This window comes from Ricinus communis, chromosome 3, assembly GCF_019578655.1.
Source record: "Ricinus communis isolate WT05 ecotype wild-type chromosome 3, ASM1957865v1, whole genome shotgun sequence".
In the NCBI taxonomy this organism is placed as follows: domain Eukaryota; kingdom Viridiplantae; phylum Streptophyta; class Magnoliopsida; order Malpighiales; family Euphorbiaceae; genus Ricinus; species Ricinus communis.
The window spans coordinates 30,438,363-30,450,224 of record NC_063258.1 but is presented as its reverse complement, the minus strand read 5'-3'; the positions used below and the strand labels follow the sequence as shown (position 1 = coordinate 30,450,224).

Here is an 11,862-nt window from a genome sequence, read left to right as displayed (position 1 = left end):
TTAAAATTCTATAAAATAGTTCAATTAAAATTTTAATATTTATTGAATAATAAAATTTTAATTATATTTAATTCCATGGCGAGGCTTATACAAATACCTATAATATCTAAGATAAATATGAGAATAAAAAGAGCCAATCCATTCATTCAAAATATATAATTGAATATCGCAAATTACGAAGGTTAATATTGTTGAGCCATATAATGGATTAATTATATAGGAAAAGGTAATTATAATGTTAGTTTAACAAATAGTTGACTATAGTCTTTCTGAATAGTGGCGTTGAACACATAATTTGTTAGACGTAATAAAATAACAAGAAAATAGAAACAAGATGAGCAGGCGGATGATAAATTATTTGTTTATTTATTTATTTATTTATTATTGTGATCCGAATGATATCAATTTTGGAACAGTGGATAATGTGACATGTTGGGCGACACATCCTAAACACAAGACCTTAAAACATGGACCGAGGAACTTGCAATAGAACAACTCCATTCCTTCCCAACGAACAATATCTTGGTAACTGTTTTATGACTTGGACTACCTAACCCACTAATTTTAGGTAAAAGTTTAGTATCTTCAACTAAATTTGGACAGTCTTGCATTTTAATGTATTTTCCCTATATTAATTAAAAAATTGGGTAATTACTTGTTGGTTTTTTCCGTAACTACATTCTAATGGGCAGTGTTTGTTTGTCTTTTGATCCTAATCCTTACCCTTTAATCAACTTGCAGCGCAAGCAAAGTGTTTATATAGGATATATTTTTATATTAGTTAATTTCGAAGGATTCGAGTATCAATTTATAATTCTGTTTAAAATTATTATTTTTATTTTTTTAAAGAACATCTATAATTACTTATAAATGCATTAATCGATATATTTAAACGTAATTATATGAAATAGCATATTATTTTATATATTAAATACTAAAAATAAAATTTATAGAATATGAATCTCAATTAATATTGCACTCAATATTTATATCTATATTGTTTTGCTGTTTACTATTAAATTAATAATTTCAGGCTGATATAAAAATTACACAAATAAATAACATATCAGTAAAAAAGAAAAACATTTTTTCTTAATTGATTTCATGTACCACTTTTAATCTACATTTATAAACACAAAAAAGAAAAACCAATTAAGAATGCAACATGTTAAGAGCTATTCACTAATATTCCTAAGGAGCACATGAAAAAGAAACGCCCATACGATACGAGCACCACACAGGAGTAGCTCCTTCAGGATAATCTTCAAGATTTCTTTTAAAAAAAAAGTTTTTTTTCTTATAAATTCCGGGAAAAAACAGCAGTGAAAGCAAAGATAAAAAGCAGAGTCAGCATCATGGAGATCTCGAGAGAAGGCTTAAAAATAATTTATTTAAAAAAAAAAAAAAAAAGGTAAGGAATCATATCCAAAATCCATTGCCACGTCTAGGTCTGCATCTTCATCTTCTTTGATAGAGTGTCAGTCAGGAAACAGCCATCTCAACTGTGACACCAACCACGTGTACTATACCATTCCCGCTTTTGACTACTACCATTTGTCCTCCTCACGTGATCTGTCACACGTTTCACCTTGGCCGTGCAATTTGGTTTTATATTTTCCGTACGGAATTAAACTTTTTTTGGGGGGAGTTTTGTCGGCTTCCCCAGGCATTACTATTCAACTGTTAGATACCCGAGTTTTACATGGAATTTGATTAAAATATCTATATTAATTACATTGTATAATTGAAGAAAATGCTGATTTTATATTCTTATCCAATTTATAAGTTTACATCTCACACAGGAAAAGTTAATACTATATTAGCCGAGTTGTTATAATTTTCAATTTGAATTAAATAATTAACAGCCGTAGAGATATTAAATACTTTTATTATACAATTTTAATTATCCAAACAGCTTTTTTCTCACATATTTAGAAAATGTGAATTAATTTATCAGAAATATTTATAAATAGAAGTTATACAACAATATAAAAATATGCTATATTCTCTCTTTGGACCTTTAGCTCTAATTAATAAAAAATAATTTATTAAAATAAAACTATAAAAAAATAGATTTTTGAATTAAAATGAGTAAAATAAGTTAAATTAAATAAACAATTACATTATAAAATAGAAAATATTAATACATATATATTAATAAAAAAACTAAACTCAGTAAAAATATATCTAGTAATCTATTAATCGTATAGCAAGACTTTATTGTTGAGATTTTGAGTTGTTAGGATATGATAAGTATTTATCTTTTAAATTTAGAGTCTAGCTATTAAGAGTTTGTTATTTAGTTTCTATCAAAGTCTTACATATAAGTATAAATATAAGGCTGATGTATCTCTTTTTGATATCAGAATACAATAATGAAAACCTAATTCTTAGGTTATTTTTTTCAAGTTGGTATCAGAGCCTACCAAAAAAAAAAAAGGCTTTGAAACACTTAAAACAACATGAGTGGTAGAGATGGTGAACCATCTGGATCGAAACCTATTATCATTCAATCTGAAGGAGCATTCAATGCAGGAATTACGCTTACAGAATCAAATTATGATGTATGGTCTCAACTAATGGAAATGCATATTCTTTGAAAGAGAAAAGCTTTCCTATATTCGGAAAAATAAAACCACCGAATCGGAGGATGGGTATGAAAAGTGGTATCTTTGAAAACCAAAAGGTGAAAAGATGGTCGCTAATGTCTATGAGTCCAGAGATTATGAAGCGATATTTACGCTTATCCACTGCCCATGAAATCTGGACTGCTTTATCAAAAGCTTTCTATAATGGCAGTGATGAGTTGCAACTCTTCGCCTTAAACCAGAAAGCATTTGTAGCCAAACATAATAGAAGATCTCTCTCTGAATATTATGGAGAACTAACTGCAATTTTTCAGGAATTGGATCACAGAGACAAAGTGGTCATGAAGGATCCTGATGATGTGGTTGCGTACAAAAAAACTATTGAACGACTACGGGTGCATATATTTTTAGCTGGACTGGATGATCACTTTGAGCAGGTTCGCAGAGAAATCCTACGTCAGGAGTCTACTTCAGGCCTAGAAGAAAGCTATGCCCTGATTCGACGAGAGGAGAACCGCCATGTAACATTAAAAGGAGACTATGGAGACTCCGATGCTGCTGCTATGGTGATTCGCAACAAGTCAAAGACATCTATTGGTATTAGAAAGTCCACACAAAAATGTACTCATTGTAATAAGTCAGGCCACATCAAAGATTGTTGCTTTGAGCTTGTAGGCTATCCAAATTGGTGGGATCAGAATCGAGGACCACAAAGAAGGAAAGCTAAGAATTTCCTGATTTCCCCTGTTGCTAAAACCAAAACAAGTGAGGACAATGTTGAATCAACTTCAACATTAGTAGCAACCACAAGCAAGGAAGGTAAGGTGTTTAATATTTCTACATCTGTTTGTGATAATACATGGATAATTGATTCTGGTGCTTCAAATCATATGACATTTGATTCTGGACAGGTTAAGAAACTTAGACCATCCTTACAAAAATCTGTTTTGATAGCAAATGGTAATGAGGTTCCAATTATTGGAGAGGGATCTATTACTGCCACCAATTCTTTAAATTTAGACTCAGTTTTAATTGTTCCATCATTAAATTACAGCCTTTTATCCGCTTCCCAAATAACATCGGCTTTGTCTTGTATTGTTATTTTTGGCCCAATTTCATTGTTTTAAGGATATCCAAACGAAGCGGATGATTGGTCGTGGTATTAAAGGAATTTGTACTACTTGGACATGCAATCGAATACTTCTTCCAAGTTGCATCATGCGTTTGCAATGGATGGTCTAAAGAAGGAAAAAATGAAGCGTAAATCTTGTTACAACATGTGACTAGGGCATGCTTCTTTTGGCTACCTAAAAAAGTTATTTCCTAGTTTGTTTAACAACATTGATGTTTCTATTTTTCGTTGTGATGTTTGTGAACTTGCCAAGAGTCATCGAAGCTCTTTTTCATCAAGTTTTAATAGAGGTCATTTACCTTTTATGATTGTTCATTCTGATGTTTGGGGTCCATCTAAAATTTCAACTTTGGGGGGATCTCGTTGGTTTGTTACTTTTATCGATGATTGCACAAGGATGACTTGGGTGTGCTTAATGAAATCTAAGAGTGATATGAGTGCATTATTTCAGAAATCTCATACACATGTTAAGACTCAATATAATGCACATATTCAAGTGCTTCGCAGCGATAATGGTGGTGAATACCATAACTCTGAAATGAAGCATTATTTGGAAGAAAATAGAATTGTCAATCAAAGTACATGTGTTTATACACCCAACAAAATGGGGTAGCTAAAAGAAAGAATAGGCATTTACTAGAACTTGTTCGTGCCTCATTGCTTCATGCAAAAATGCCATTATCATATTGGGGAGAAGCTCTTATCACCGTATTTAATTAACCGAAGTCCTTCACAGGACTCTTGATTTTCGGACACCTTTCGTAGTTCTTAATGATACTACAACTGCTCTATCAACATCAAACTTACCTCCTCGTGTCTTCGGCTGTGTAGTATTTGTACATATTCATAAACATCACCGCCATAAGCTTGCTCCTCGATCAATAAGATGTGTGTTTCTTGGATATGCAACAAATAAAAAGGGGTACAGGTGTTATCATCCTCCAACTCGACGTATGTTCATATCCATAGATGTAGTCTTTCATGAAGATGTGATGTATTTTGAGTCTGAATTTCCAGAGGAGAGACATGAAGAAATTCAGACATTAGATTATCAATTTCAGGAGGAGTATGAAGTGGTTGATAATGGTGTTGGTGATCACTCAGAAAATCATGGGATACGTATTGAGCAAGAAGATCTAACTCCATTGATTGAAGAAGAGTCCTCAAGTGAAGAAGACCCTCAATCCCAAGCTGAAATACCACGCCAATCACCTGCTGAAGATATTCCTATTCTTGAACCCGATCCACCGAGAAAATAATTACCAGAACGATCCACCAGAGGTATTCCTAAACTTAGTTATGAGCTTGAAATTTCTAGTAAAGTTAAATACCCAATGAGTCATTATGTGTCGAATCATAATCTGTCAAAAATCAAATAAGTCACTGTCAAATCAATTATCTACTGTATCTATTCCTAACAGTGTTCAGGAAGCTTTAACTGATCCAAAATGGAAAGCTGCCATGAACGATAAAATGAAAGCCTTGCAAAAGAATGAAACATGGGAGCTTGTTGATTGTCCAGCAGGAAAGAAACCAGTAGGGTGTCGTTGGGTCTACACCATAAAGTATAAAGCAGATGGCACAATCGAGCGATTCAAAGCAAGATTGGTAGCAAAAGGATACACTCAAATCTATGGGATTGATTACACTAAAACCTTCTCTCCGAGCTAAAATCGATCTTTGTAGAGTGTTATTATCCTTGGCTGCAAATTTGGATTGGTCATTACAGTAGTTTGATGTTAAAAATACTTTTTACATGGTGAATTATCTGAAGAAATCTATATGGAGCTTCCACCCTGGATGTATGTCAACAATGCGAATAGGAAAGTTTGCAAATTGAAGAAATCGTTGTATGGATCAAACAATCTCCACGGGCATGGTTTGGGAGATTTTCAAAGTCTATGAAAGCTTTGGATATCATGAGAGTAATGGAGACCATACCTTATTCATAAAGAAGGCAAATGGGAAGATCAGCTCTCATTATCTATGTGGATGACATGGTAGTTACGGAAATGATCCAAGAGAGGGAAGGCATTACAAGAATACTTGTCCAAAGAGTTTGAAATGAAAGACTGGGTTGCTTGAAATATTTTCTTGGGATTGAAGTTTCAAGATCAAATAAAGGAATTTTTCCCGTCCCAAAGGAAGTATGCATTGGATTTATTGCATGAAACTGGAATGTCGATGTCAACCAGTTGACACACCAGTTGAGGAAGGCCGAAGTTGTGCATCGAGGTAGACCAAGTACCCGCTGATAAAGGAAAATATCGGAGACTTGTAGGAAGATTAATGTATTTAGCTCACACAAGATCCGATCTTGCGATGCTTTGAGTATTGTTAGCCAATTCATGCATAATCCCCGGAGAAAGACATATGAATGTCATAAGAATCTTACGATTTGAAGTCCGCACATGGAAAATGAATTTTGTTCACTCAACATATGGATTGGCAAAACATAGAGGTTTACACCGATGCTGATTGGATCAATCGATGATGAGCGATCAACTGCAGGGATATTTTTCGTTTGTGGGTGGAAATCTTGTGACATGGAGAAGCAAGAAGCAAAATGTTGTTGCCCGGTCAGGAATGGTTGTTGGTGTGTGTGAAGCCTTATGGTTAAAACAAATTTTGAAAGATTTAGGTTACATGTGACAATAAAGCAACACGTGATATAGCTTATAATCCAAAGATGACGGACAAAGCATGTAGAGGTTGACAGATTTTTTATCAAAGAGAAGTTGGATGAGAATATCATAGAATTGCCTAAAGTATGTTCCGAAGATCGATATCCTTACCAAAGCGATCTCCCGAATCACATGTTCTTTATGCAGGCAAGTTGAGCATGTATGATATTTATGCACCAACTTGAGGGAGGAGTGTTTAGATTTTGAGTTGTTAGGATATGATAAGTATTTATCTTTTAAATTTGGGATATGATAAGTATTTATCTTTTAAATTTAGAGTCTAGCTATTAAGAGTTTGTTATTTAGTTTCTATCAAAGTCTTACATATAAGTATAAATATAAGGCTGATGTATCTCTTTTTGATATCATAATACAATAATGAAAACCTAATTCTTAAGTTATTTCTTTCAAGTTTTATATCATAGCAAATAATATTAATAATAGAAATTAACATAAAATAAATAACAATATAAGAACAGTATATAAAATAAATAAGAAAAAATTATTACTTTTATTATTAGAAAATATATAATATATTTCTTCATAATTTTATATTATGACTGCGATTTTTTTATATTTCAGTTTTTAAATATATACACATAATTAGATTGTTTTCAAATATTTAAAATGTAATAAATTTAAAATTTAAATAATCTATATATACACTGTTATATTAAATTTTTTAATAATATTAATAAAAATTAAATAAAAAATAATTTATAAATAAAATATTATAATATAATACCGACGAATACATAAAATAAATTAATATAATAAAATCAAAATATCATTTTTTCTAATTTGATATTATAAATATAATATATATATATATATATATATATATATATATATATATATATATTATAAATAGTGTGATATAAATTTATTATTTTTATATAACAAATTAATTCTGTTAAAATAAATAATTAAATTAAATTATATAAAATTATAATAAAACAAAATTAATAAATAATAATTATAAAAATATTTTGATCATTTCAATTATTACTTTTATATATATATATATATATATATATATATATATAAATTATTAAAAACTTCTAACATTAGGCAATTTGAAATTGTGACCGATAAAAGAATATACCTTTTAATTTTTATCTAAAATTTTAACTGTGTTTTCTAGATAATAAATAAAATTGATATATATATATATATTAAAAGTAATTTATAAGAAATGAAATAAAAATTTCTATTTTTTATTTAAAAATTTAAATATATTAGATATAACTTTTATAAATTATAATTATTATTTTAAACTCGATATAATTATATATTTAATATTTTAAATTAAAATTTTAACTAAAAAATTTATTGTTAATCTAATATAAATTTATGTCTTTTAATACCAAGTAACTATGCCAAATAGGCCTGTCCTATATTTGAAATAAAATATATTAAGCTGCAGCGCATGTTAAAGCATCAAAATAAAAGGAATGGGCTAGCATGCACTGGAAGCTTTCCTTAACCATACTGGTGGGACCCTAACTGCAAAATGGTTCGTGGCTCTCAGACTTTGCAGAGATTTCATGACAAATGGGCGTAATGCACCCAACCAAACCAACACTCAAAATACGCCCTTTTCCGCATGGCTGCCACTTACACGCTCTCTCTTCCACGTGTCCCTTCCTTTTTCTCAAATCCTGCATGTTACTTCTCATTATTTCTCTCCAAAATATCGTATCCAAGTTACATTACTGTAAAAGCTCTTTATAGCCAATCAACTTATTTTCCTGGCCGTTCAGTATGTATTGCGCTTTTAATTATAATATTTAATATTATTTTATAAAATTTAAAACATAATAGTAAATTAATTATTTTAAATATTCTTAATTCTTAAATTTTTATTAATATAATAATATAAAAATACTTATTAATTAATTTTAATATTATAAATTAATATATCAATATACTTAACATTATTAATTTTTAAAATTAGAAATTTACTATATAATTAAAAATTTAATTTATTATAATTTTAAAATATTATTTTCTATAATAAAATTATTATCTAATTATAAAATTTAATTAATATAACATTAAAATCTAATTAATATACTATTTTTAGTTCGTAATATTAATTTTTAATATTCTAAAAAATCATAGCAAATTAATTATTTTTAATTTTTTAATTTTTAAAATTTTAAAATTTTATTTGTACAAAAAAATAAAAATTATTTTAAAAATATTATTAATTAATTATAATATTATATAACTTGATACATACTTGATATACTAATTTTTAGAATTATAATTTTATTATATAATTAAAATTTAATTTATTATTAAATATAATATTAGAATTATAATTTAAAATCTTTCTAAAATTAAAATTATTAACTAATTAAAAATTAATTTTTCAATTAATATAATATTAAAATATAATTAATTTATATTCTTTAAAATAGAATTGACATCCGATTAAGAAATTATTTATTAATTAATATAATATTAAAATATAATAAATATATTATTTTAAAATGAGAATGGGTGTTTGATAAGAATATAATTTTATTAATTAATAAGATAATAAAAATTATAAAATTACATTCAAAAAATTTAAATTTTAAAAATTAATATATATATATTACAATTAGAACTAATAATTTTTTATATTTACTATCCACCTTTAAAATAGTAGCTCTATCACGATATTTCCAGCGATTATCCTGCGATATATGACAATAACCTCAAAATATCCAAAGGTACCCAGCAGTAAGCCGTCGGTTTCGACAAACATGCAAAGTTATACCGTCACAAGACTAGATTGATTTTTCTGTCACAGTCACTAGTGGTTGGGCCCATGAAAAGAATCAATCGATATCATGATTAAGATCAACGGTGAAGATAAGTCCGTCATCCAAAATCAGTACTATTGAAATCAAGTTGAGATAGATTTTATTTCTAAACGCAAACCATAGTTAAGTAGAACCTAACCATGGTTAAAACTAACAGTTTATATTTCAAGAGACACACATCATCTTCTCCTCACACCAACTCCATTCAAAAATCCTTCTCGCTGATAATGTCCAAAAATGATGATCGGAGAACATCTTCCACATTCGAATCCAACTGTCCAAATCCCATCATGGGACCCATTTCTCGACGAGCCTACGTCACCGTTACCTTCCCCATTCAGTAACGCCACTACTTCCCCTTTCCTTGATTCCTTAACGGCGCTCCACCGTTACTTACCCTCGAACGAGCCTGACTCGTTTAGCGACGACTTTGACGTGGCTGTTGATGCTTTTTCATGCGATCATTTTCGCATGTACGAGTTCAAAGTTCGACGCTGCGCACGTGGCCAGTCACATGACTGGACTGAATGTCCGTACGCTCATCCCGGAGAAAAAGCTCGCCGTAGAGACCCCCGCCGGTATCATTACTCTGGGACCGCCTGCCCAGACTTTCGGAAAGGTGGATGTAAAAAAGGTGATGCGTGTGAGTTTGCCCATGGTGTTTTCGAGTGCTGGCTGCACCCGGCTCGCTATCGCACCCAGCCGTGTAAAGATGGCCCGGCTTGTCGCCGTCAAGTCTGTTTTTTTGCCCATACCCCTGATCAGCTTCGGGTTTTGCCGCAGCAGAGCCCCAGAGGTAACAGGTCTGGATCGGGTCCGAGCGACATGGAAATTGGGTCGCCTTTGAGGCATCATTTCGACTCGTACTTTACTAAGGCGGGATCATTTGGTTCTTCTCCAACGTCGATTTTAACTTCGCCGCCATTGTCTCCTTCGGATTCGCCACCGATTTCACCGAGTAGCCCTCAAGTGACAGGAGGGTCATTCGGGTCATTCAACTCGGCGAGTGAGCTTGTTGCGTCTATGCGCAGTTTGCAGCTGGGTAAAATGAAAATTGGACACGCAACTGCTTCCTGGGTCATGCAAAATAGACCTGGGTTTGGATCCTCTCGTGGGTCATCTCTTCGACCCAATTTCTGTAGCCTACCAACTACTCCGACCCGGATCATATCTCGGGTTGGACCGGGTCAGCAGGATTTCTGGGATTGCAGTCTTGATGAAGAGCCTGTAATGGAGAGAGTGGAATCAGGAAGAGATTTAAGGGCAAAGATATATGCAAAACTTAGCAAGGAGAACTCGCTAGGTCGGGTTGACCCGACTCCGTCTGCGCCTGATGTTGGGTGGGTTTCGGAGCTGGTGAAATGAAATGAAGTTGAATTCTATTCTTTTGCAACGGCGGGATTTAGTTGATTCCGGTGGCCTTTTGGACTAATTGTTCTCTCTCTGACTTATGTGAATATGAAGGTGAATTCGGTAATTACAGTAATTACTTCTGTAAATATTAGTAGATGGGAGAGAGATTTCAAGAATCTCGGTTTTTTGGGGCAGTTGAGAAATCAAGAAGAAGAAAAAAGGAAAAAAAAAAAAAGAAGAAGAAGAAGAAAAGATTGCTGCTTTTTGTGTACAGACAAGAAGATATCTTAGGGCCTGCCGGAATGGGGGTAGCACAGTTTGTTTTGTTATGTTCTGTTTGTTAAATCATCCGATTTGTCTTTGAAATTGTATCTTCTTTTTGGGTATCATTTTTATCTAATTTTCCCCTCCGGAATTTGGAAGTTGTTTTTTATTATGTCTATATCTTCTTTAGTTGTTACACTTGCCCCCTATGCTTTTTGGGTTCATGAACCATTTCAGACTCTAATAAATGTTTCTTTGATTTTTAAATTCTCCGGCGCCCATGCCCACCTAATCTAAATTGGTCCGACTTCTACTGATTAAGTATTCTTAGCTATTTTCAGCTGCCGATATGGACCATGCACCATGCAATTTAGCAGAGCTCGAGCTAAGTCATATTATCGACAAGCTCAAGTAAGTAAAGACTGTGTGCCTATCGTCAGCTAAGCTAAGTCTATGGGTGTGCCTCTGTTAGATCGATTTTGCCATAACCATTAGTATTCCTTCAATAACAAACAAATGGTAGAATAAGATCAAGAAAGAGAGTATCAAACTAGTATGTGATTTTAGTATTATTATTATGCCAACTTTGATTAAACAAGAATATCTAAATTGTTATCCAATGAAACTAGGTCGATGATGTGGACGTTGAACTGATAAACCCGTCCTTATCTCCTGAATATCTTTTTAATTTATCTCTTAAGTGCCACTTGTTATTGACCAAATTCTTTAAAATTTCATAATTAATCGGCTAATCCACTTTTTGGAGAGAAGAGATGCGGTCAAGATAGACACTAGTGCTCTTTCTTCTTCTTGTAGCAGTAGCATGGCCCCCATCTGTGAATAATTCATAATCTATGGTTTCTTCTGGTATCGCCCTTATAAACCATAGAAAATGTAAGGAATGAGGATTCTATTGGGTCACATTTGCCTTAATAAATTAATTAATGGGACAAGATTCTCAATTATTTACTCAATCTATATTTTTTTATCATTTCTGCTGTTTAGTTGATTATGATCTGGGTGTC

General features: G+C 31.7%; 1 protein-coding gene across 1 annotated transcript; it reads left to right on the top strand.

Annotated features, from left to right (window-relative positions):
* Positions 1 to 9,391: 9,391 nt before the first annotated feature.
* Positions 9,392 to 10,995, top strand: LOC8275641 (zinc finger CCCH domain-containing protein 20). Its single transcript, XM_015717659.3, has one exon. It carries the CDS (start codon positions 9,458 to 9,460, stop codon positions 10,583 to 10,585), a length of 1,128 nt encoding a protein of 375 aa, XP_015573145.1. The 5' UTR covers positions 9,392 to 9,457; the 3' UTR covers positions 10,586 to 10,995.
* The last annotated feature ends 867 nt before the right edge of the window (positions 10,996 to 11,862 follow it).